Source organism: Sciurus vulgaris (assembly GCF_902686455.1).
Source record: "Sciurus vulgaris genome assembly, chromosome: 1".
Taxonomy (NCBI): domain Eukaryota; kingdom Metazoa; phylum Chordata; class Mammalia; order Rodentia; family Sciuridae; genus Sciurus; species Sciurus vulgaris.
In genome coordinates this window covers 110,700,922-110,728,433 of record NC_136461.1, presented here as the reverse complement: position 1 = coordinate 110,728,433, position 27,512 = coordinate 110,700,922, and the positions used below count along the sequence as shown (strand labels likewise).

The 27,512-nt window shown below is 35.2% G+C and overlaps 1 protein-coding gene and 1 pseudogene across 3 annotated transcripts in view; one reads left to right on the top strand and one right to left on the bottom strand.

Annotated features, from left to right (window-relative positions):
• The window catches only part of RNF115 (ring finger protein 115), a 96,247-nt gene that overhangs the window by 6,299 nt on the left and 62,436 nt on the right, over nucleotides 1–27,512 (top strand). Inside the window, exons 2-4 of one of the 2 annotated variants that reach the window (XM_079140427.1) lie at nucleotides 21,573–21,631; nucleotides 22,732–22,783; nucleotides 26,173–26,230. In XM_079140427.1, the coding sequence (XP_078996553.1) occupies nucleotides 21,622–21,631; nucleotides 22,732–22,783; nucleotides 26,173–26,230 (120 nt within the window). In that variant the 5' untranslated portion in view covers nucleotides 21,573–21,621. The remainder of the gene's footprint in view (nucleotides 1–21,572; nucleotides 21,632–22,731; nucleotides 22,784–26,172; nucleotides 26,231–27,512) is intronic. The other variant, XM_079140426.1, reaches the window with a different exon arrangement.
• On the bottom strand, nucleotides 10,113–13,619 carry LOC306661474 (high mobility group protein B1-like; annotated as a pseudogene). Its single transcript has one exon. The product of its transcript is annotated as a high mobility group protein B1-like (transcript).

Here is a 27,512-nt window from a genome sequence, read left to right as displayed (position 1 = left end):
TTTTATAGAGATCAGAATGTCTTCCAAATCCATATGAGAAATCAGTCAAATTAAGGACCTGCCAGTATATTCCTCACCTCTGAGGTACTGCCTGAAGGGACTAGTAGGCATCTCCCTGTCTCCCTGTATATCACCTTCTTCGATATAATAAAATATCATCCTTATCAATAAGTAATGTTATCTAGTTTGCCTCTTTATTAAGTTCTACACAGGCTTTAATAATTGTGTTTTACTAGTAATGACTTTAATACAGGAAAACATTCTAACCACCTTATAATAAAGAGTAGCCAAAAAGTAGATTTCTTCAGGACATTATAATGTTTGACTTTGAGGGAAGCAATTTTATGATTTGATCTGGGTTTTGGAGGTTTTAATTATTGGGTCACCCTAAACTCTGTTACTGGCAACTTAATATTTTAAAAGTCTGCTTGATTAGCATCTTTCTAGTGCTTTATAGCAGTTGATTGAATATTTTTTAATCTAATGAGTGATATGAATCAAATACTTAGTATTTATATTTATAAAGTAGTGACTTTAGTTTTGAGATCTTTTTTCAAAAGACTATCATGGTATAAAATGCAGGTGCTATGTTTGAATATAAAGTGCCAGTATATGTATTTCCTGCAAGATCTAGAAGTAAGAACTTTGTTTTCAAATGGGTAGAAGGCTAGTTCTAGTCTTGGAAGTTCTACTGATAAATAGAACGTATATATTGGGAAATTTGTGAGACTTTTTCAGTATGAGGAAGAAAAAATTCTTAAATTTATTGCGTATGAAATTCCTTGTCTTTTCTTTGCAGGGGTGGGGAAGTTACTGACTATACACTAACAGTGTTTCTTTATGTTTAGTTGGCTTTTTAATGACCTTTTCTTTTGTTCAGGGAGAGGATGCTAAGGGCTTTCAGGCAGCCAGCTTTTCAGAAGAGGAAAGGTTTGTTGCTTCTTTTCATCTGCAGTTGAATTAGAAGGTGTTTAAGAATAAGACGGGGTGGATGCTCTTTTCATTCCATCTCTCCATAGCTTAATAGAGAGCAGTAAAGAAGATAACTTTAAGTTGGGGGCAGTTTTGCTCCTCAGGGGACTTTCGGTAATATTTGTAGATGTTTTTGATTGCCACAACTGGAGGTTGGAAAGATTGCAACTGTCATCTAGTGAGAAGAAGCCAGAGAGATGTTGCTAAACCATGCTTCAATGCATGGAAACTCCCTCCTTCCCACCACCATCAGTAATTGGACCCAAAGTGTCAAGAATGCTGAGGTTGAGATATCCTGGTGTGAAAAGAGGGATAAAGGGACAGTTATTGTCTTCTTATGCTAGTGGTGCTTAAGTTTATATTCTGTGTGTAGCTTTGATTTCTAATTTTGGCATGCTGATGAGAATTTTCAGTGACATAATTGAGACCATATAATTTTCGTTAAAGGCCTCAGGGGAAATATCGTTTAGAACAGGGACTAGGACTTGGTAGTTAGTGGTTGCAATTACATTACAGCAGTATCTGTTGGGGTTATTTATTCTCCTGATTAACAAGACCAGAGGAATTGGATTATTCTTCTCAAGTTACACACTGCGGGCAACTTCTAAAAGTATTCAAAATTTTGTTAGTTGGGAATTAATTGGGAGTTAGTTCTAATACATGTAACTTAGTAAAATGACTGGAAAATTCATTTCAAAAACAAAACAGAAAGAAGACAATAAGCCTAACTCTCAGTTTTTCTATGGCTGATCTTAGTGTTAATCATGTTTTACTTTAGAGTTCTCTTACAACTTTTTAGAAGTTTCATGAGCTCAGGAGATTTTGCACTTAAATTTTTAGTTTGTTCAAACTCTTGGTGGAGAGGGTAGATTTAAGTTATCAATCCTTGGTCTAATACAAATTATTCATGTAACTGGAGCTGTCATCTGACCCTCTCCAGTTTATTTTAAATACCCACTGTAAAATGGTACTTAGGTGCACCTATTGGAAGCTTGAATGAGCATTCTTAGGCATGGAGGTATCTAATCCTGATTGAAAGGCATTGTAAAAATGATGAGTAATCTTTATTTGCAGAGAAATAGGACCTTTGCCAAAGTAGAAATATTTTAGATTGTTCTTATAATTTTATATACAGAAAATTGTTATGTGCTGAAAGAGTCTTCTTTTTTAAGTTTTTTGTTTGTTTTTTGTTTCTGATTGTTAGTGGTTCATAGTTTCTTAGCAGTCCCTGTGTATGTATTTATGCACATACACACATACACCAGATCCAGATGTGTTAGCTCTCTTGATTTTAAATCAAGAATATTTTTCTTGGAGGATAAATAGACTGTGAGTCTCTTTTTCCAAAATAGACCAGCTAGTTTTGGCTTTCTTGAAAACCTGTGAAGACATCTCCTTGAGATTTCAATAAGTGACATAGTGAACTTTCGGGTAGACAAGATATGGTGCTATATTCACCTTCTTGCCAACTTTTTTGTACAAATTTGAATAGGCTTTAAATCTATAGAACCATCTTTTTTTTTTTCACTTCTAGTATATTTCTTTTTGTAAAATTTGTTGTAATTTATTTTCTATGACCTCAGAATGCATTTTGACTAATTGTACACACATGGAGTACAACTTTTCATTTCTCTGCTTATACATGATACAGAGTCTCACTATTCATGCAATCATGCATGTTTATAGGGTAATAATGTCTGTCTCTTTCCACCATCTTTCCCCATCTCCCCTCACTCTCCTCTGCCCAATCTAAAGTTCTTCTATTCTTCCGTTGCCTCCCGACCCCCATTATGAATCAGCATCCACATATCAGAGAAAACATTCAGGCTTTGGTTTTTTGGGATTGACTTATTTCACTTAGCATGATATTCTCCAAATCCATCCATTTACCTGCAAGTGCCATAATTTCATTCTTCTTTAAGGCTGAGTAATATTCCATTGTGTATATATACCACAGTTTCTTTATCCATTCATCTGTTGAAGGGCATCTAGGTTGGTTCCACAGTTTGTTTAACTGTTGTGAATTGAGCTGCTATAAACATTGATGTGGCTGTGTCACTGTAGTATGCTGATTTTAAATACTTTCAGTATAAACTAAGGAGTGGGGTTGCTGGGTCAAATGGTTCCATCCCACCATCAATGTATGAGTGTTCCTCTTCCCCACATCTTCACCAACACTTTTTGCTTGTGTTCTTTTTTTTTTTTTTTTTTTATTGTAAACAAATGGAATACATGTTGTTTCTCTGTACATGGAGTAAAGGCATACCATTTGTGTAATCATAAATTTACACAGGGTAATGTTGTTTGATTCATTCTGTTATTTTTTCCCTCCCCTCCACCCCTCCCACCCCTCTTTTCCCTCTACACAGTCCTTCCTTCCTCCATTCTTGCCTTCCTCACCCCCCATTATGTGTCATCATCGCTTATCAGTGAGATCATTCGTCCTTTGGTTTTTTGAGATTGGCTTATCTCACTTAGCGTGATATTCTCCAACTTCATCCATTTGCCTGGAAATGCCATAATTTTATTCTTCTTTATGGTTGAGTAATAGTCCATTGTGCATATACACCACAGTTTCTTTATCCATTCATCTATCAAAGGGCATCTAAGTTGGTTTCATAATCTGGCTATTGTGAATTGAGCAGCTATGAACATTGATGTGACTGTATCTCTGTAGTATGCTGATTTTAAGTTCTTTGGGTATAGGCCAACGAGTGGGATAACTGGGTCAAATGGTGGTTCCATTCCAAGCTTTCTGAGGAATCTCCATACTGCTTTCCAGAGTGGCTGCACTAATTTGCAACCCCACCAGCAATGTAGGAGTGTACATTTTTCCCCACATCCTCGCCAACAACTATTATTGCTTGTGTTCTTGATAATCGCTGTTCTAATTGGGGTGAGATGGACTCTTAGGGTAGTTTTGATTTGCATTTCTCTTATTACTAGAGATGTTGAACATTTTTTCATATATTTGTTGATTGCTTGTAGATCTTCTTCTGTGAAGTGTCTGTTCATTTCCTTAGCCCATTTATTGATTGGGTTGTTTTTTTGGTGTTTTTTGAGTTCTTTATATATCATGGAGATTAGTGCTCTATCTGATGTGCACTTGGTAAAGGTTTTCTCCCACTCTGTAGATTCTCTCTTCACATTACTGATTGTTTCCTTTGCTGTGAAGAAGCTTTTTAGTTTGAATCCATCCCATTTATTGATTCTTGATTTTATTTCTTGCACTTTAGGAGTCTTGTTAAGGAAGTCAGGTCCTGAGCCTTACTTAATGAAGCCTACTTGGGCCTACTTTTTCTTCTATTAGGTGCAGGGTCTCTGATCTAATTCCTAGATTCTTGATCTACTTTGAGTTGAATTTTGTGCGGGATGAGATGAGAGATAGGGGTTTAATTCCATTTTGCTGCATATGGATTTCCAGTTTTCCCAGCACCATTTGTTGAAGAGGCTGTCTTTTCTCCAATGTATGTTTTTGGCACCTTGGTCTAGTATAAGATAACTATTTATGTGGGTTTGTCTCTCTGTTTTTATAGAACCATCTTTTTAAAAAATATTTTTAGTTGTAGATGGACAAATACCTTTATTTTATTTATTTTTATATGGTGCTGAGGATTGAACCCAGTGCCTCATGCATGCTAGGTAAGCACTCTACCACTGAGCAACAACCCCAGCCCTAGAACCATCTTTTGATAAAGGTTTAATTGTTCACTTTTCCCTGTGCTTAGAATTTACATTCTCAAAAGAAAAGAATTACCATAGTTATATGCTTTTTTCTACCTTTTCCTGGATTAACTGAGACCTGTATGCATCCTATAATGATGTTGATCTTCTACTCTTATTTTATAATAAACATTTTGAAGTGCTCCCTTTAATGAAATAAAATACACAGGTAATATAACTTTCTCACATATAGTTTGAAAAATTCTCAAGCTGTAAGATAAAGGATAAATAGAAAATAATTCATGACTAAATCATATAGTTTTTTAATTTTTGTTTTTGTGGTGCTAGGGAATAATATATATTTCAACCTATTAATATTGGGTTTTCATAATAGTAAAATCTAGTAGATGTTGTCACCAAACATAGAATCAGCTTGACATGATAGCTACCCAAGTGGACTGATATAAGGATATTTGGGACTTAAATATCACTAGAAACAAAGCACCAGAATCATAAACAATTCTTGGTAAAGGTACAAATAAAATAAAGTATACTTTTCTGTTGCTTTATTCATTAGTTACTTTTCTGGACATTTAGTGCATGTTAAAATTATGTAGAAAGACTTATTTATATGTGGAATGGAATTAGGTCCTAGGCTTTGGTAGTTACAAACTATGCATATGTAAGTTTGAGAATATAGATATTTCATCATTGTGCTGGACTTTCTCATGCTTTCTTGGTATCTGCTCATTAAATACCAGTAGCACCCCCCCCCGGGGGGGAATGCTGGTGATCGAACGCAGGGCCTTGTGCAGGTTAGGCAAGTACTCTACCACTGAGCTGTACCCACAGCCTGAATTTCAGTAGCCCTTCTGTATTGCTGTGACAACTGGAATACTTCCATAGATGTCCAGCATGTGTCCTAATGGATTGTATTATCTTCATTAAGAGTGACTTCTGTGTGTGGTGCACTCTTACAATCCCAACAATTTGGGAGATTGAGGCAGGAGAATCACCAGTTAGAGGCCAGCCTGGGCAACTTCAGTGAGGCCCGGTCTCAAAATGAAAAATATAAAGGTCTGGGAATGTAGCTCAGTAGCTCAGTAGCTCAGTGGTAGTTTCCTGGGTTCAATTTCCAGTCCTTAAAAAAAAAAAATCTAGTCATAATGGAAGAACATTTTTCATTTTATCATTCACTCCTTTTTCTTGTTTTCTTATTCACTACTTTAGTAACTCTTCATTTTACAAAGTTCATTCTCTGTTTTTCAGACATTTACAGGTTGCCCTTGACAAAGGTTTTCCAGTTCTTTAGATACCTTTACATTCTCATTTCTTTATCATTCTTCCTATATATTTTTTGTAGTATTGGGGATTGAATTTAGGGCCACACATGTGCAGCCCTTTTAAAAAAAAAATCTTTTTTTTTTTTTTTTTTGAGATGGGGTCTTGAATAGTTTCTAAGACTGGCCTCAAGTTTTGATTTTCCTGCTTCGGCCTCTTGAGACGCTAGGATTAAAGGTGTGTGCCACACCCCTGACTCCTTACCACTCCTAGTACCATTGCCTTTCTCATTAGTGTTTAAGCATTGCCTGGTACATAGTAGGTGTTCATTAATTACTTGTCTAATGAAGAAATTGTAATTGTAGTCTTTTTCTTCTTGCCACTTTCTGCCTTTGTACCTGATAGATGATGGGGATATCATAAAACATCTTAGAAAAGAACAAATCTGTAGACTGGTGAATAAAGGGATTGGCTCAAAGTAATGTTCCAATGGACCACTTACCATTAGTGAGTGTCAGGCAGAGTTGAACCTTTTGTTTTGAACAAAGCATTGTTACTGCATATGAGAGCTTACAAGTAGAGGAGACTTTCATAGATAGCATGCCCTTCAGAATGTCTGAATGGATTTTAAAGCAGAGTTATTTCATTAATCATTTATAACTGAATTTGTTGAATATAATTTCATCTAGCAGATCTTTTCTAATTTAAATAGCAGTGTGAGTACTTTAACTCACGAACTTTATATTTTGGTGATTCCATGATTTTGAATTTATAGTACCAATTACTAGTGATCTTGTAATATGGTAACTGCTGAAAGTTTGGAGGTATTAGTGTGCCTAGTTAAGAAAAGGTAGGTTGAAGATTGGAAATTTTGTAGCTTAATTTCGTTGGTTTGAAAAATATTACTGTTATTTGGATTACTCATACAGTGTGAAAACTGTTGTAATGGTACATATTTTTGTGTTTAATAACATGTAAAATGTAACTTCATCAAATTAACTTCCTCTGCTAGTCTTGTTTTGAGTGTTTTAGATTTAAAAGTGATTGACTGGACATGGTAGCACAGGCCTGTAATCCCAGTGACTGGGGAGGCTGACACAGGATATTCACCAAGTTTGAAGCCAATCTTGGCAATTTAGCAGGAAGACTCTGCCTCAAAATAAAAAATAAAATTCGGGCATGGTGGCACACACCTGTAATCCCAGAAGTTTGGGAGGCTGAGGCAGGAGGATTACAAATTCAAAGCCAGACTCAGCAATTTAGTGAGGCCCTAAGCAACTCAGGAGACCTTGTCTCTAAATAAAATATAAAAAAGGGTTTGGGTTAAGCATCCCTGGGTTCAGTCCCCACTGTCAAAAACAAAATGTGAGTACCGTGACATCTCTAATACAGATGAGACATAGGATTACAACCTAATGTGAAAATAAGCCCAGATAACTTTCATTGTCATTAATTAAAAAAAAAAAAGTAACAAGACCCAAAAATAACTGAAATTGATTTTAATGAGAATCAGAAAATGAAATTTTAAACCTTTATTTATTTATTTAATGGAGCTGGGGATTGAACCCAGGGCCTCTCGCATACTAGATAAGCCTTCTACGCTCAGCTACATCTCCAGCTGTCAATCTTATTTCATTAATACACTAAAATTATTGGCTTATTCTCTACCAGTGTAGGTGATGATTCAGTGAGAGGAACTTCCTTCATATCACATACTAGCTGCCTGTTTTAATATACAAAAGTAGCATTATATAGATAGATTCAGAGTTCCTAAGGTTTTTTCATAACATAGGTTTATCTCATCCTGTAACACTTGTGCTATGAAAGGATTCCAAATGAGTCTATTTCTATTCCCAAGTGTGATATTTTCTTCAAGTATAGACGTGTGCATACACTTTGTATTTATGAGTATGGAGTGTAGCACTTTGAATTTGGTTTGTGTTTTATTGTAACAATAAAATGCTAGGTACTCTTTGATCTTGTACTCATTCAGTGACTTTATTAGTGTCTATTATATTCCAGAAGCTGTTCTAGGTACTTAGGCTATATTTAGAAAGAAGTAAAATGATTCATAAAATGTTGAAAAACATGGGTGGTGGAATTAGGATTTAAGTATTTTCTCCTCCTTTTAAATATTTAAGTAGTGTGACTATCTCAGAATTAGAATAAATACCTTTTTGCACATTTTAGATTTGAGGTATGTTTAAAAATGGTAGGAAAGGGCTTTCAGAATAAACAAATTGTGACTTCAAGTGTAGAACTAACCATTAACCCTCATTTTGCAACTGTTATCCCTTTTCATAGTTGGCTTTATTTATTTTTACTACTTAAATATAAAAAATATTATATCACTGTGGGAAAAAAGTTTTATTTTAGTCTTTGTTTTTTATTTTTTATTTTTTGGTACTGGGGATTGAACTCAGGGGTGCTAACTACTGAGCCTCCTCCCCAGGCCTCTTTATTTTTTATTTTGAGATAGGGTCTTGCTAATTTGCTTAGGGCTTCACTAAATTGCTGAGACTGGCTTTGAACTTGAAATCTTCCTGTCTCAGCCTCCTAAGCCATGGGGATTACAGGTGTGCACCACTGTGCCTGGCTCTTTTATTCCTTAAATACATTTTTGAACCTTTTAAGGCCTTATTTTTCCTTGTCTGTAAACTAGGGCAGTTTAGTTGCATTTATTTCTGCTATCTGCTTTAATGGTTTGAGCATTTTAATGGTTAGGGTATTTTGGGATTTTGTATGAAAGAATTTTGTTCTCTAGTTTTCCACATAGAAAATCATGTGGAATTCACTGAATTAATCTTGTTGGGAGTTAAATTTACCACAAAACTATATTCTTTATGAGTTGCAAACTATTAGGACATAATAATATTCTCTTGTTTCACAGTGACTAGCAATTTTGAAAATGTTAGGATCAGGATCTAGGATGTAATGCAAAGCAATGTCAAGATTTATCTTCTCCTTTTCTTTCTTTTTTTATGGTGCTGGTGATCGAATCCCTGCCCTTGCACATGTAAACAAATGCTCTATCTCTTACCTATACCTACAGCCCAGCAATACCTTCTTAATGCCTGAGATGTTGTCTGAATAAATTAAAACTTGTTTTAAAGACTTGGGATTCAGTAGCCGGTACATTTGACCTGGAAAAACTTTCTTATTATTTCTTTTCTTATCTTTTCTTTCTTTCTTTCCTTTCCTTTTCCTTTTCCTTTTCCTTTTCCTTTCCTTCCCTTTCCCTTTCCCTTTCCCTTTCCCTTTCCCTTTCCCTTTCCCTTTCCTTCTTTCCTTCTCCCTTATGTTGCTTACTTTTATATGGTGCTGAGTATGGAACCCAGTGCCTCACAAATGCTAGGCAAGCATAATACCACTGAGCTACAACTCCAGCTCCTGGACTTAAAGATCTTTAGTTTAAAGGTCTATGCTTTATTTCCATCATTTTGGTTTTAAAATGATGCTTTTCAAATGAAATGATGGTGATAGTAAGGGGTGAGTTAAACTTTTTTTTTTTTTTTTCAAAATGAGAAAGTTGGTGATCCATGTTGGTTTCTAATTTGTTTTCCTTTTTTTTTTTTTAAATTTGAACATTGAACTGCTTTGTGGAATCCAAAGGTCTGGAATAATCATTTAAATCACTTTCTCAAACTGTATGCCTGGAGATTTAATAGGACTTAAGTCATGATAAAATAGTGTATACTAACCCCCACCCCCATCTCTATCCCTTCATTTCCCCATTTATGACACAGTATGGTTCTGAAAAATGAAATATGATGCAGAATGGTTCTGAAACAGTCATTTAGTAAAGCACCATGCTTAATATTTTAAAATTCAGCCTTTTCCAGGTCTTTTTTTCCCCTTAAGAAATCACTGACTGGGGCTGGAGTTGGGGCTCAGTGGTGTAGAGTGCTTGCTGGCATGCGTGAGGCACTGGGTGTGATTTTCAGCACCACATATAACTAAATAAATAAATAAAGGTCCATCAACAACTTAAAAGATATTTTAAAAAGTGACCACTGATTAATAACTTCAGGAACTTGGTTTGAGAAATGTTCTCTATTCAAAATACTCAAAAGAACTTATTTTATATTATTATTTTTTTACTAATAAAAAATTGTCTTTACTTAGAAGCATTCAGAATGTCAACAAAATAGCTGCAGCTTTTCTTTTCTTTTTTTTTTTGCAATTACAGAGTGGTATTCAGTTAACAAAACAACAATTATTTTGTATAAGCTGAATCAGAGACAACTGAACATGAAAAACTGTCCCCACATATAACTAATTTTTGCTGTGCACCAACAAGAACCTGCTTTAAATTTCCATGCCAATTTACAACCTCCATATTGTACCAGGCCAAGGTTAGTGGCTATTGAAAATACCAGGGCTATCTAAAGACACATTTGGTTGTGTGTTAACGATACAAAAAAAGACACTGTACAGTTTAAAAACAAGTCTTACATAGCCTTACATTTCATTTTTTTTTTTTTTTTTCCTTTAAAAGGAGTGAGTTGTATACAGGGGGGTTAAATTCTTTATAGACAAGGAAAAAAACTGCCTAAGAACCAACTTATTCATCACCTTCATCATGTTCCTCTTCCTCTTTCCCCCTCATCCCCTTCATCTTACTCATCTTCCTCCTCTTCCTTGTCTTTCTTGCTTTTTTCAGCCTTGACAACTTTTTTTTGCTTTTTTTTTGCTCCATCAGATTTTTCCTTTAGCTTGGTAGGCAGCAATATCCTTTTCATATTTTTCCTTCATCTTAGCAGCTTTCTTTTCATAAGACTGCTCATCATCTGCATCAGTGTTATTCCACATCTCTCCCAGTTTCTTTGCAACATTGCCAATGGATAGGCCAGGATGTTCTTTGATTTTTGGGTAAGAACAGAACAAGGCCAACAGAGGCCTCTTGGGTGCATTGGAATCCTTGAACTTCTTTTTTGTTTCCCCTTTAGAAGGGATATAGGTTTCCATTTCTCTTTCATAACGGGCCTTGTCCACTTTGCGGTGTCTTCAAATTTTCCTTTCTCTTTCCAGACATGGTCTTCCACCTCTCTGAGAACTTCTTAGAAAACTCTGCAAAGTTAACTGAAGCATCTGGGTGCTGCTTCTTGTGCTTCTTCCAGCAAGTTTGCACAAAGCACACATGTAATGACATTTTGCTTCTTGGCTTCTTAGGATCTCCTTTGCCCATGTTTAGTTGTTTTTCCTCAGTGAGGCATAGTCGCCCAGTGCCTGTCTGGCTCTCACTTGCCCTGGCGCTGTCTCTGTGAAGCTCACTGTACTGCAATCAAAAGAATTTATAACACCTACAGTTGGTTGAGAACGTATTACATTTCAGGTACAGTTTTTACTGTTTACATAATATGTAAGTATTAGATTATGATTTCCAACCTATTTTAATGCACCTGTGTCAATTTCTTTGATGTATTTGCAAAACTGAAACCTTGATACTTAATGGGTGGGCAACATGATATTTTGACATACCTATACATAGTGAAAGGATTACTAAAATATATGTAGTGGAAGCATATACTTTGTAGGTGAGTTCAGTGACTTGAAATCCCAGGTTATTTTTTCTTTTTGCACAATGGTTGATATGTAGAACTTAGACTATATTTGCTGAGTAAATGATTTGTCAGTTTATGAAAAAGATTCTATCAGCCTAAACTGAAGGTAAGAAGATAAATTATAAACCAAACTACTATGTTCCATATCAGAGCTATTGATATTTTGGGAATCATATACCATTTTAAATCTGTGCAACTGGGTTGCTGTACTTCCTACTACTTTTAGTAAAATACTAAATCTTTTCTGGCTACATTTTGTTGTATAAGGTTACTTTTTCTCTAATTCTTGTAGTTTAGTCTGCTTTTTTCTTAGAAAATTTGGCTTCTTGTTCATCATATCAATGAGCTCATATCAAATAATGCTTTGTCCTGTGACCTGACATTTTGCCTTGCTACACAAAAAACTAAAGGTTCATTGATTAGACCCTTGTGTTTGGAGTTCCTGATAATGTCAGTGTTTAGTCATGTCCTGTAATGAAGGAAGAAAATGAGGAGAATGTCAAAAATCAAGGTGTTAAAAAGTTTAATACTTCAAACAGTGTTTAAATTGTATAGTTAACCTTGTATAACATTTAAACTGTTGCCTTATGTTGTTGTATTCACCCTGCCCCTGTGAAACTGTCACCTTATATTGTTGTGTCTGTGCCCTCAAGGATTGAACCCAAGGCCTCATACTTGCTAGGCAAGTACTCTACCACTGAGCTACATTTCCAGCCTTTTCTCTTTTTTTTTGAAACTGACTAGTTGGCCACATGAATGAGAGATGACTTCCTTGGTTTTTTGAAGAAGAGTTGGGGATGATAAGTCAGTTAGGACAGTATTTGTGTTCTAGAAACAGGTTTTCACAAAGCTGTGAAGGTACTGGTGGAACTGGGAACAGAACTCAGAAGTTGTGTTGTATTTTGGAGTTCACTTGATGCTTTTGAGGAGGAAGTATAACTTGGCTTGAAAAGGGATGATAGGCATTATGGAACCAGCCTCAATAAAAAAACAGGGTCCATAACTTAAAGATGTGACTTGGCATGAAATTAAGGATGTGGTGAGTATTGGGTAAGACCTGTGATGTGTTTCAAACATTTTGTATTTCTAATCCTGCTATAGCTGGGGGTGTATCTCAGAGCATTTGCCTAACATGTGAGGTCCTACTTTGATCCCCAGTATCACCAAGTGGGGAGTAAAAGCCAATCTTTCTGTTTTTTTTTTTTTTTTTTTTGGGCGGTGCTGGGGATTGAACCCAGGGCAAGCACTCTACCAACTGAGCTATATCCCCAGCCCAAAAGCCAATCTTTCTAATGTGGAGTTTCTGAACTGTTTTGCCATGTGATACTCAACATGAACAGTCAGTTGTGACTAACTTAATATTGTGATCTTAGATTTTGACTTTCAGACTAGCAGAAAATGCCTAGGCCTCTTGTTTTAGATAAAATAAAAAAATAAATATTGAGAGTTGATGACACAGATGTACAAAAGCAAAGCTGTGGAATTAGGAAATTAGTAGTCTTTATACTACTTTTGATATGCTGAATAAATGTTGGTTACAAATTTGTGTAAATTTCAAGAGTATGTAAGTGTCATATTGTGGGACTTGATATAAATAGATCCTGGCTTGTAGCTCATTGTCATGTCAATATGTTACATATTTTGATCATTGATATTTTTTAATTTTTATTTTATTTTTTGCTCCTGGGAATTGAACCCAGGGGCACTTGACTACTGAGCTACATTCCCGGACTTTTATTTTTTATTTTGAGACAGGGTGTTGTTAAGTTGCGTAGGGTCTTGCTAAGTTGCTGGGGCTGACCTTGAATTTGTGATCCTCAGCCTCCTGAGTTGCTGGAATTATTGTAGGTTTATGCCACTATGCCTGGTGATCACTGATCTCTTGAAATGCAGGAGGCAAAAGAAAGTAATGCATTAAAACCATTCTTTCCATTTCCTTCATATATTATAGTGATTTGTGACCTCTTACACTGTTCTAAGTGGGTAAGCATGAATGTTAAGCAATGTTTAGGGAATTGTTCCTGATTCAAACTATTAATGTGAAAAATATTTCTGCTTATGGATATTTTTAGATGAAACAGGCAGTGGAAATCTGAAGCAGTTCATTCAACTGGACCTGCTACTAAGTATTTTAATTAGAGTTGTATGCAATGAACTTATATTTATTTATTTATTTTTTATTTGCGGTGCTGGGGATCGAACCCAGGGCCTTGTGCTTGCAAGTCAAGCACTCTACCGACTGAGCTATCTCCCCAGCCCTGCAATGAACTTTTAGATCCTAGGAGGAAAGCAGTTTGGTAGAAACAGCTGAGTTCCAGTTTCTAGTGATTTGGGGTAAGTAGCTTAGGTTCGTTAGGCCTTCTTTTAATAGATGGGATGATAGAAATGACTCACTGATTTTTTTTTTTTTTTTTTTTGATAAGATTTTGTGACCAGGCTGGAGGTAGAGCTCAGTGATAAGAGAACATGCCTAGCATGTGTAAGCCCTAGGTTTGACCCCCCAGTGTGTGCGCGCACGCGCGTGCACACACAAACACACACGCACAAAGATTTTGTGACCATGTGGGTAAATACATTGGAAATACTTCATAAGGGGGGAAAGGTTGGATGTGAAGATTTGATGTATTTCTGTGTAAGCAAGCAGAGGAAACATTTCCACAGTGCCAGACAGTTATCTTTGGGTTACCTTCTACTCCCTACTCCCTACTCTAACACATAACCCCTTTTACTTAAAATTCAGAATTCTATATGTTAATGTGTCAGGATGATACTAAGGCCAAGTCCTAGGTGTGAGAAGGAGCATGAGGCAGAGAAACTGTATAATTTCTGTTTGACCCTTTTACAGTCTCCTCAATTTATGGAATTTTTCCCTAAATTGCATTAAGGTCACTTCTGAAAAAAATTCAGGAAAATTAAAATGTAAAGTTTTAGCCATGTTTATAAGTGATCAAAGAGATAAATAATTAAAATTCAATGTGGTTGTAATCTCACTGTAGGGCATGACTAAATTGTGATTATAATGAATAATATATAGCCAGATAGTTGCATTATATTCTATCAGGAGAAAGAATGTGTCCTATTAGGTGGTGATGTGGGATAAATGCATTTTCATTGTAATTAAGAAAATTGACATTCTGAGTTTTATGTATATGATCTCTGAATTTGATAATTATATGACTTTTTCTTCAAGAGACAGGTTCTTAGATTTCTGAGTTCATAAAGTTGAAGTTCAGACCTTGTGTTGTGTGTTCATCAGAGAAATTCTCTACTGTAAGGCCAGTGGAGGATAATGTAAATGGTTGCTGTACTTTCAAGGCCTCATTTGGCCTGACCATAAGTCTTTCCATTCAGTCTTCTGCAAACTGTAATTACTATTCTTTCTTTTAAAAATAGTTATTTTTTATTTACATGGTTTAATGAAAAGAATATGGAATTTTGGATTCAAGAAAGAACAAGGTTTAAAGCTCTTTTTTATTCCATGGGCATTGTTTTGGTTTTCTGTTGTCCAAGAGGTCACTCAAAATTTAGGGACTTAAAGTGACTATCATCTCTCATATTCCTGTGGATTGACAAACTGATAATCTGATCAATTTTCACTTTGGGATTTTTCTTCTGGTTGTAATGTGATAGCCCCTGAAGATGGAATCTCTGAAGGTTCTAGTAGGCTGAACCTCCATGCCATTTTTTTTCCTGTTACTTGTCTGATATTGCAGTGTGCTTTCACATGGCCCCTCTCTTTCACAGAATAGACAGAATTTACCTTAGGATTGATCAAGGTTCCAAGAGTCAGGAAGCAGAAGCTACCAGGCATTTGAGGGCTCTGAAACTAACAAGTATTCTCTTCAAATTTCAAGGCCTCCCAAATTCAAAGGACTGAAAAAATAGATTCCATCTCTTGAAAGGGGTAGGGAAATCACATTGTAGAAGAGCACGTGGGTTGGGAGATTTTGTGGGGGCTGTCTGGATAATCACCTGTAATGGACAGTTTACTTCACTTTCATGTCTGTAAAATAGAAATAACAATATTCACCTTACAGAGTAACTTAAGAGGAATAACGCAGGGTTAAGTACATTATAGGTGTTTCCTAGGTATAAGTAGCTTTCCTCTTAATTCTCTAACATAACAGGTTATTTCTGATCTTTTATTTTTACTTTGAATTGTTAACAGTTTGATCTATATGTGGTTTGGTTAACAGTTTCTTGACCTATGTTTCTCAGATTGTTGTAACTTAAAAAGAAAATAAACTTTATTGTGGAAAATTTCAAGCACATCAAAGTGGAGAGAATACTACATTAACACAGCGAAGGACAGAAAACACAGTCATCTCAGTTGATGAAAAAAAAGCATTTGACAAGATTTAGCACCTTTTTTGTGATGAAAACAAAAACTAGGAATAGGACACTACTTCAACATAATAATGACCATATATGAAATCCCATAATAAATATCATATTCAGTGGTTAGATTGAAAACTTGTACTTTAACATCAGAAGCAAAGATGCCTGATCCTACCACTGCTATTCAACAAAGTACTCAAAGTCCTAGCTAGAGCAATTAGGTGAGAAAAAGAAAAGACATCCAAATTCGAGTGGAAAAAGTGAGATTATCTCTATTCACAGATGACATGGTCTTATTTGCAGAAAATCTTAAAGATTACACACACAAACATATACACATGCGCACGCACCTGCACACACACACACACTGGTACTAACAAATTCAGTAAAGTTGCAGGATCCAAAATGAACACAAAAATTAATTACATTTCTATACACTAAACAAGAACAATTTGAAAAAATAAGAAAAAGGAAATCCATTTACAATAGCAGCTGAAAGAATAAAACATATTTAGGAATAAGCCTAAATAAGGAAGTAAAAACCTTGCATACCAAAAACTATAAAACACTGCTAAAAGAAATTTAAAGACAACAAATAAATGGAAAGACATGAATTTGTTCATGAATTTGGAGTTTTAATTTTGTTAAGATATAAATTCTACCAGTGATCTACAGATTCAACACAATCCCTTTGAAAATCCCAACAGCATTTTTTCCAAAAATAGTAAAAATTATCCTAAAGTTCAGATGGAACCTCAAGGGATAATTAATAGCTAAAAGAATTCTGAAAAACAAAGTTGGAGAACTCACACTTACTTTAAAACATATTATAAACTGGAGTGATCAAAACAGTGTGGTACTGTCATAAAGATAGACCTAAACTGATGGAATAGAATAGAGAAACCACACATAAACTCTTGCTGGATGATTAGATGATATCAGATGATTTTTGACAAAAATACTGGTAACACTCTGACAAGGACAACCTCTTGAACAAATGGTGCTTGGAAAACAATCTTCATGTGCAAAACAATGAATTGGACCCTTATACTATATACAAAAATCTACTGAAAATGGATTAAAGACCTAAACATAAGACCCCAAAGTATAAAACTCATAGAAGAAAGTAGAAGAGCTTCATGACTTTGGATTTGGCAGTGATTTCTTGGATATGACACCAAAAGTACAGGTCAATAAACATAAAAATAGATAAACGGGACTATATCAGACTTAAAATTTTTTGTGCATCAAAGAAATTAGAACTCTGGTGTAGCGTTGGATTGTAAATTGTACAGCTGGAATAGAAGGTGGTATGGTTGTTTCTCAGATAATTAAAAATAGAATTACTATATGATCCAACAATCCCACTATTGGCTATGTGTCCAAAAGAATTGAAAGTAGGGTTTTGAAGAGATATTTATATACCTGTGTTCCCAGAAGCACTGTTCACAATAGCTAAGAAGTAGAAACAACCCAAATAAACAAATAAGCAAAATAAAGTGTGGTATATACATAAAATGGAATAATAATCAGTCTTATTAAAAAGAAAGGAAATCATGTCACATGCTACCATGCAGATGAACCTTGAGAACTTTCTTGTTTAGGGAGATAAAAACCTGTCACAAAAACAAAATATTGTGTGATTTCACTTATATGAGATATCTAAAATTGTCAAATTAACAGAAACAAAGTAAAGTGGTAGTTACTAAGGAATAGGGAAAGTTTAGAAAGGGAAGTTGTTGTTTAATGGGTATAAAGTTTCACTTTCACAAGACAAAAATGTTCTAGAGATCTGCTTCATGACAATATGAATGTATGTACCATTCCTGAACTACACACTTAAAAATGGTTAAGGTGGTTAAGTTTTATGTGTTTTTTCTTTTTCTTTTTCTTTTCTTTTTTTAATCGCGAAAAATGTAAAACAAACCTGCACGGACACACCTTTAAAAATTAACTTTCTTTCAACAATTGTCAGTGTTTGTTTGGCCAATCTTATTTCATCTCTCTCCTCCTCAGTATTGTGTCTACAGATTAGTTTGATACAATTAATATAATTTTTGTTGTTACAGTGAAGGGGTAGGCTCTTGATGTAACTAGAAAATCATAGGAAAGCTAGTGAATAGGGTTGTTGAATCCTGAAGAGTAGTGCTAGTGGAATAATATTAAACCTTAAAAAAAATCTAGAAACAGGAAGTACAATATATTATTTTGGGGTTTTCAGGCTTCCAAGAGGCATATTAAAGAAATGGAAGTGAGATAATTTTCTAAGACCAGGCTTTGTTCTGACGTCAGTCTACGAAGTATGTAAGAGAAAAACGGTGCTTTAAAAAAAAAAAAAAAAAAATTGATAGAGAATGAAGAACTTGTGAATTCTAAAAAGTTATCTGTACTTTCTGTAATGTTGATTGCAGGAGGGATAGTCCATGCTCATGAGGTTGGTTTGTTTTATAATTGGCTATTTTTAATATTAAGAATAATTTATGGATGACCAGTGCAGATGTGTGTCTGTAATCTCACTACTGTGGAGGCTGAGGCAGGAGGATTGCACATTCCAGGCCAGCCTCAGCAACTTATCAAGATCCTGTTTCAAAAATAAAAAGGGCTGGAGGTGTAGTTTAATGGTAGAATAGAGTGTTTCCTGGGTTTAATCCCTAGTATTGAAAAAACAAACAAACCCCCAAAACAACACCCTCCCCCAAATATATACATATATGGAAGTCTTTGGCTTCTTTTCCTAGTAATCAAGAGCTATGTAGAAATGTTTGATTGCTTCTTATAATGGAGGGAGTATTTGTTATTTCCAAATGATAGGAAGAATCATCTGGTACTTCTACAGTTTAATGTATACATCTGAAGTGTCTTGTTTCTGTGAAGGAGCTGTGATGGCTTATTGCCTGGTTCCTAGAACCACACCTATGATCATGAAGAGAGCTCTGACTTATATAGTTCTGTGTTCTACAACAGTTTGATTTTTCCTTCAGAATCTCTTGTTTTCCTGGTTATGAAATCTGCCTTTTGAAATGATTATCTCCTTCCCACAACTCCAAACATTTTTGAAGTTCATCATAAATACAGATGAACATTTAATTCCAAAGATCTTTATCCCTCTTGCTTACCTTCTTCTATAGCCATATATTGAACCTCATGATCATCTGTAATAGTTTTTTTGTTTGTTTTTTGTACTGAGAATTGAACCCAGGGATCCTCTATCACTGAGCCACATCCTCATCTGATTTAATTTTTTATTTTGAGACAATCTCTCATTAAGTCTCTGAGGCTCACTTAGAACTTGGGATCCTTTTACCTTGGCCTTCTGAGTACCTGGAATTACAGGTGTGTATCATCATATTGGCTAAAGGTGTTTTTTTGTTTTTGTTTTTTTTTTTTTTTTGGTGGTGGGGAGGTACCAGGGATTGAACTCAGTCACTCAACCACTGAACCACATCCCTAGCCCTATTTTGTATTTTACTTAGAGACAGGGTCTCACGGAGTCGCTTAGCACCTCACTTCTTGCTGAGGCTGGCTTTGAACTTGTGATCCTCCTGCCTCAGCCTCCCAAGCTGCTGGGATTACAGGCCTGTGCCACTGCACCTGGCCCTAAAGGTGTTTTTATATAATGAAACTTGAAAGTCAAAATCACTCTTTGATCTTTAGGTGCAGAATGGATGTTGTGTTAGCAGGCATGAAAACAGCCTTGATCTTGTACATCTGTATATCTTCATCAGAGCTCTTGGGTGACCAGTAGGTCTCAACATTGGGCTTTAGATGCTGAATGAACCTTGTTGCAGACAGATGCATGGCCATCCAGGCTTTCTTGTTCCATTTGTAGAGCACAGGCAGACTAGATTTAGTATAATTCTACCCGGCCCTAGGATTCCCAGAATGGTAACTGAGCATTGGCTTCAACTTTAAACCAGCTGCAGTGGCCTCTAAAAAAAGTCAGACTGTCCTTTGAGGCTAAGCATTGACTTCTCTCTAGCCGTGAAAGCCCTGAGTGGCATCTTCTTCCAATATAAGATTGTTTGGTCTACATTGAAAACGGCTGGGGGCAGTGGTGCATGCTTATAATCCCAGCAACTCAGGAGGCTGAGGCAGGAAGATTACAACTTTGAGGCTAGCCTGGGCAATTTAGCAAGACCTTGTCTCAAAAATAAATAAATAAATAAAACAAAATAAAATAAATAAATAAAAACAAATGAACAAACGAACGAACTGGGGAGGTAGCTCAGTAGTAGAGTGCTTGCGTTAGCATGCGTGAGGCTCTGGGTTCAATCCCTAGTACCACAAAAAAAAAAAAAAAAATTATTTAATTTAGTGGGGGAGAAAGGGTTGGAGTTCTAGATACCTGGAAGTATGGAGGATGAAGCAGTAGAGGGAGGAATTCAGGGATTTATACGGTCTCCAGTTTATTTCTACAGTAGTATATAGTATGTTCATTATGAATCTGTCTCATTCTTAATGTTTGTGGTAGGCAAAAAAGGGTTGAGAGCTTCTGATCACAGGATAAAGTTCATGGTGATCTGGTTTTCCACACTCTGGTCCCTGTTTGCCTGTCCTGTATATCCACACTTATACCACTTCCCTGCAACCTCCATGCCTGCATTCTGTCATCATGGTTCTAAATACATAATTTCCTTTTTCATTGAACAGACAGACTAGTATTTTGGGTCTCTGTTTCAGACAAAACCTTGATATTTATTTCTGTTTCCAGTGTTCTTTGATTATAGCAATTATTTTATTAAATACTACTGTTTTTTGATTTGACTCATCAAACTAATCACCTTGACACAAAGAATTGCTCTTATTTTTATTACATTCCTTTTAATAAAGCACTTGAATGTTTAAGATACCATTCTATCTTTGAAGAGCCAAATATAACTAAATTAATGTCAGAGAAAACAAAGTTTAGGGTTCATAAAGTATCATTAACAAGAAAATAGTTGGAAAGCCTTTCCTGCATCTATTTTAATAGGTAATTGAAATATACTTTTTATTCATTCCTTTTTCCCCCCCTTTCAGCTGGGGGTCTTCCTGTGTTTTCCACAGTGATCTTAAACTCATGATCCTTCTGCTTCAGCCTCCCAAGTAGCTGGGATTTTAGGTACATGTCACTGTTCCTGGTTTGTACTTTTAAATATGATAAGCAGCCCCTAAAGTGCATTCTTTTTTAGCCCCAAAACTTAATATTATTTAAAAGAAAGATTTGTTACTGAAGGAAATATAAACTAATTTAATGAAATTTTAAAAAAAATTTTTTTTAGTGGTACTGGGAATTGATTCCAGCCCTTCTTTGTTTATTTTGAAACAAGGTCTCTCCCAAGTTGGCCTCAAATTTGTGATCCTCCTGCCTCACCTTCCCAGAATTGCTGGAATTATAGGCATGTACAACTTTGCCTGGCTTGTTTTGTTTTTTTGAATTACCATTTCTGTAGAATAGCTGGGAATATTAAGTTTCGTTTGGAACCATTGGTAATCAGAAAATAGAAATGTTTAAAACCTTATTGTAATTTCCTTGTCTACAAATTGATGCGTGATTTAGTTTGTCTTCTTTATTGATACCTATAAAGCCATTCCACCAATATCTTAGGGAATTCTTTATTTATCAGTGTATGATACAAAAAAAAAAAATTCCTGTGAATCAGCAATTACATAGGATTTTTCAAAACTTCACCTTGTATACTGCATTGCTATTCTGAAACTATATACTTAGCTTCCTAATGAAAAAATTTATTTACTTCTTCCTTTCTTTTATAGGAATATATATGTCCCAGATGTGAATCAGGCTTTATTGAAGAAGTGACAGATGATTCCAGGTATTGTACAAGCTTGTGAATAAATCAGGCATTCTATTATTAAAACTATTTTCTCTTACATCAACTGAATGAATTTGTTTTATAACTTATACTATGAGAAAAGAGGGAGAGAGCACTCACTAATGTGCACGTATGCGCATACACACGAGAGGGCAGATGAATTGGAGAGAGAAAGAAAAGAAAAGGGAAAAGTTGGAAAGTAATGTAATAGTGAGTGTGATGAGACCCACTGCTCTTGATTGTGTTTTATTCCTTGGAAACCTTTATACTCAGAGTAAATCTGGTAAGTTTTATTTTCTCAGACTTTGGGATTCTCCTAGATTATTGGTTAGGTTTTGGTGATCATTCAGTTGCCTGAAGGTAAATTGCTGTTACGTGTCTTTGGTGGGCTATGGTGCAACTTCTGACGACATCTAGCAAGGTAAATAGGATATTCTAGCCAAGGAGACTTGACTCCTTACTCTATTTTGAGGAAGGCTTAGATCCCTTTTTCTTTTAAGATTATTGCTGTCAAACTTTTGCCATCTTAAGGGTTTGAAATAGTTGATCTAATAATAAAGACTCATTTTGTTGTCAGAAAAAAAAAAAACTTTTGCCATCTTACCACTGTAATATTAATATTTGGGTTTGTCATGCTTTGAAATTAATTCTCATTTGCTTTAGTTTTTTTTTTTTTTTTTTTTTTTTGGTGCTGGTACTTGAACACAGGGCCTCTTGCATAGTTGGCAGGGCCTCTTGCATAGTTGGCAAGCACTCTACCACTGAACTATATATGTAGTCCTCTCATTGGCCTTAGTAAAGGAATAAAACTGAAAAAAGGGGGAATAAGTATTTTTAGAAGTGACAGTATTATATTTCTTCTTGGTTAATATGACTAAAATTATTAAAAATTATAGAATAGCATTGATATTGCTCTTGGCCTTTTTGTGTGTGTGGCTAAACATAATGGCACTTGTTCTTTTGGGCATAGTTAAACATTGGTTAAAGAATTGAAGTTCCACCTGGTTAAAAAGAATCTGCAGTCTGAAGCTTCTTAATCTTGGAGTGACTTTGGGAATTTTAATGACATTAGATAATTTCTTTACCATTGCTGTTGGCAGAATCTAAGGTTGAAGGTCCCTTCCACAACCAGGAAAAACTTCACATTTTACAGTATGTACTGTTAGTTTTACTTTGTTAGTGATTGCTGTATATGTGTAAATGAGCTGGAGCTTATGTGTGGCATGGGATCTAATTTGGTACAAACACATGTTGATGTAATAATATTGGTTTTAAATAACAATACCAACACTGACCCTGTAAGATTAGCATGACAGCAAAATTAGCAACGTGTGTGGATGGCATGCAAATTTGGGGTAGCTTTTTATTTGTGCTGTTGTAATTGCATCTACTTTTATCAACTTTATCAGGCACTTATCCTCTGCATGTGTTGGATAAGAGCCTATTGGTTATAGGGGAGTAATTAATGGACTTTTTTTTCCTCTAAGTTTTAAAATCATAATCCTGGTTATTTTTTAAATTTTTATTTTATTTATTTATATGTGGTGCTGAGAATTGAACCCAGTTCCTTACACATGTGAGGCAAGCACTCTATCACTGAGCTGCAACCCCAGCCCGTAATCCTGGTTTCTTTAGGCAATGGTATTTTCATACTAGATGTCGTTATAAATGATACAGTGATAAACTCCAGGACAAATCTTTATCTAGCATGGAACTATGAGTTCTGCAGCTCCAAATTAAGTCTCATTTGACTTAATTCTTTTATTTCTGCCTTTATAGGTAAAAAAATTTTCTTTTGATTTTGGTAGCAACTACTGAAAAGTAATGATTGTGCTTTGAAAGACACCAGTGTTTTAAATAAGCAAAGAAATATTTTTTCTTGGGAATCAGTGTCTTAGAAGCAGCATAATATTCCCTTCTCTTTGTAAGTATTTATTGGTTTGAATACTTAGCAATTACAGTGATTAACTGTAGATTTTAAAAATTAATAAGAGGAAGTCCTTGAATGTAAATATGCAATAATGGACCCCAACTAAACATACATCTAGAGGGGCATCTTGTGAATTTTCTTAAGCTGTAAAATTTCTCAGAACATTGTTTTTATTATCCCTTCTCTAGCTCTGTCACTTTTAAAATGGAAGGAATTTTAGGGAAAGGGAATGTTGGAGTTTCAAGGGGAGCAGAACCCTAAAAGATAAAGTTGATGGTTTTAATTGCAAGTTGATGGTTTGAATTACTAATATTTAAATTCCTGAAACCATATAGTAAAGGTAGAAAGCTTCCAAGCTTGTTAGGCTGAGGCAATAAAAAGGACATACAGCCATTCAACTTAGTTTTTTAAGGTATCTGGTGAGTCAAGTAGTATTAAGTATAGATATACAGGCACTTATGGGCATGCTATACAATTGAAGTGATTTTTATAAAACCATTTTTAACTTCTGAAACAAAACAGGTGTTAAATGTTTGCTAATCAGAATAAGGCCTGAGAATGATTATACATAAAGATTGCCATTAGCTTTTTGCTTCTGATCTTAAACTAACAGGGTATGTTCGTTTCTGTATTGAACTCAGCCCAATGCCTGAATTGTTATTGTAATCCTGAAAATGAAAGCTATTGTAGTAGTTTGTAGATTTTATATCATTGGGGTGAGTGTTTATATGTATGTTTATGCACTTATGTGTGTCTCTTGAGCTAGTACCAGCAGTTCTTATGATTCTTTCCATCCCCATTTCTTCACAGTATTAGTCAGTTTCTCCTCTTTGCAAATTTCATATGGAAAATAGGATTTTTTTTTAATTACCTGAGAATTGAATCCAGGGGGGTTTAACCACTGAGCCACATCCCCAACCCTTTTTTAATATTTTATTTAGAGACAGGGTTTCGCTGAACTGCTAAGTTCCTTGCTAAGTCGCTGAGTCTGGCTTTGAACTTATGATCCTCTCACCTCAGCCTCCCGAGGTGCTAGGAATACAGGTGTATGCCACTGCATCTGACTTGGACAGTGGGATTTAATATTTCTTCCCACTCCTCACAGTCCTTGGGAATAGGTAATTATTTATCATTTAAACATGTGGTATTAATTCAACTTTTATTTTTGAGTTATCGATATAGGATATAGTGTTAAGAGTTTTTAAAGGTGATGAGTGTTCTATGTAATGCCTAACACGTAACAAACACTATTTTAGAGGCATAATAAGATATAGTCTTTATTTTTTGAATTTATTTTTATGAAAGATGGAAAAGGGTTGAAGTGAATACAAGGTAGAATTTAGAATCAGAGTGCAGAAGGATATAGAGGATTGTTATTTGGTTAGTGAGTTCAGGAGTGATTTAATGGAAAAGGTAGCATTTGAAATGGGTCCTTCAGGATGGATAGCGTAATCAAAGAATTGGATAAATGATCCGAAGAAGAAGAAGTATTTATTGAACCCTTTTCTGATGTGCTAAATTCTGTACCAGATCCCTTATATAACTACATTTAATCATTCCCAAGAAATACTATTTTCTTTTGTCAAATGTTGTGATCTTCTGGTGGGCAAATTATTTTGTGTGTTTACTTATTTTTGGTACTGAGGATTGAACCCAGTGGTGCTGTACCACTGAGTTCATCCCCAGCCCTTTATTTATTTTGGGTCATTAGCTCAAATTGCTGAGGCTCGAATTTGCAGTCCTCCTGCCTGAGTCTCCCAATTATGGTTGAATGATTTTATTGTGAAAAATTGTTGTTTTTTAAGTGTCTCTCTCTCTCTCTCTCTCTCTCTCTCTCTTTCTCTTTTTTAATAACAGTCTCACTAAATTGCTGAGGCTAGCCTCAAACTTGTCTTCTCCTGTCTCAGCCTTCTGAATCGCCCAGATTATAGGCATGTGCCTCTGCACCCAGCTTGTTTTCTTAGCCTCTTTGAGAATGAATGTTTTTCTTCTTTTGCTGGTCAAATTTGAATTGCATTTCCAGCTCTGGGTTTTCTTTCCTTCTCTGTGGTGGTTCTTCTCCCCAAATTTTCACTGATTCTGTAGTTTATTGTGATATTTTTCATAGAGCCACCTTCCAGTCTTTTTTGTTTAACATATAATAGTTTTTCAGAATTACAATTATTAGTTCATGTTAATTATACAAAATAATGGGTTTCATTGTGACATTTTCATACATGCATGTAATATGCTTTGATTGTATTCACCCTCCATATTACTCTCTTATGCCCTATCGCACCTCTCTCTAGTCCCCTTCCCCTTCCTAATAGTCCCATTTCTACTTTTATGTTACCTACCTCTACCCTACTCCATATTTCACATATGAGAGAAAACACGCAATACTTGTCTTTATCTGGCTTATTTTGTGTAACATGATGATCTACAGTTCTTGATACAATTTTGTTTTTCTTTATATACATGCCAGCCTTCATAATTTCCTTTGTAGGTGTTGTGTTGGGATGCGTTGTTTTTCCTTATTGGGCTTGTTCTCATTATGCCATTCTATATTTAGCTTCTGGGAAGGGAGCTTGTTCCTGGGAATAGAATTACCACCATTCCTTTTTCTCTTCAGTTTTTTAGGTGGTGGCAGCAGCCGGATAGACAATAGCACATCAACACATTTTGCAGAGGTAAGTTTTCCTTTAGCTGTAGGGATTCTTTAGGAAGTGGGTGAGTGTTAAAATCAAACAGATAATCACTTCCCAGTGCAGCAGAACATCACAGTTTAACTGAATGTATAAGAAAAATATGGGTAAGAGTAGCTCTTCAAAAGTTTTGTTCTTTAATTAGCTAAGGGTTTGGCATGTTACTTTGAAAACCTTTGATTAGGAAAAAGTAATAGTCTCAAGCTGTACTGTTTTAAACCTATTGGTGTTTTCAGTTCTTTTTCTGTTTCTTCATTGTGGACTTGGTGTAAGAATAAAAAGCTTGGGCTGTTTTTGAAATAACAGTGTGGCAGACTCTAATTTAGTGGCATCACAATCAGGTAAAGAATGAGCAACCTAGGATTTTTTTTACTTAGGTTGCAATAAAGCAGTCTTCAACAGTGCAGAGTACTGGTTTCTAGAATTTACCTCTCAGGTTAACGTGGTAGTTTGGGATTGATTAAGGCTAAGATATTTACTGCCTTTTAGATCCCAAGATGGGACCTATACTTATTTTTCTATTGCTTTGTAAAATGTAGAATCCATATTTTTTGAGAAAAACAACAAACTGTGCTTTGAAAATAGGGTTTTAGTATATATCTTTTTTATGTGAAATTCAGAGTATATTATTTTTCACTTTATCCATTGACCTTAAAAATTCCTTTAGTTGTCTTTTAGACCATCTTAACTATTTCTAAATATGCAATTCAATGACATTAATATTTTTTGTTTTTAATCATTTAGAAACTAGAGCCCAAAAGGAACAGAACATTTCAGCCTGCAACAGACACTGGTTTGCTTTTGCTTCTGGATGTGTGTCCTCTATTGTCACACAGCTTACTGGGCTCTAGAAAGCTGACAGATGCTAACAGAAAAGTTAAATCCCATAATCAGAATTCTTCTGTTTCAGGATCACATTAGTCTTTTCCAGAGGTGGCTGAAATGCCTAGGGGATTAGTAAAATGTTTTGGTATTTATTTTTTATGTAAATTGAAATATAGTTTCAATTGAAAAGTGGTATGTAATAAGGAACCCATGAAACCCTAAACGTCTCTTTTTTAGTTTCTGAAATTATCTTAAGACCTATATACCCCCTACACCACAGATTTTCAGATCAGATCTATAGTTGAAAAACTTGGTGAATGTTTGGGTAATAGTCCCATTTTATTAAGGGTGTTTTCTTTTGCTTATAGTCTGTGGCATTTCCTAACCTAATTCCAGTTTTTTGTTTAACTCTGAACTGCCTTTGTTAGATGGATTGAGTAGA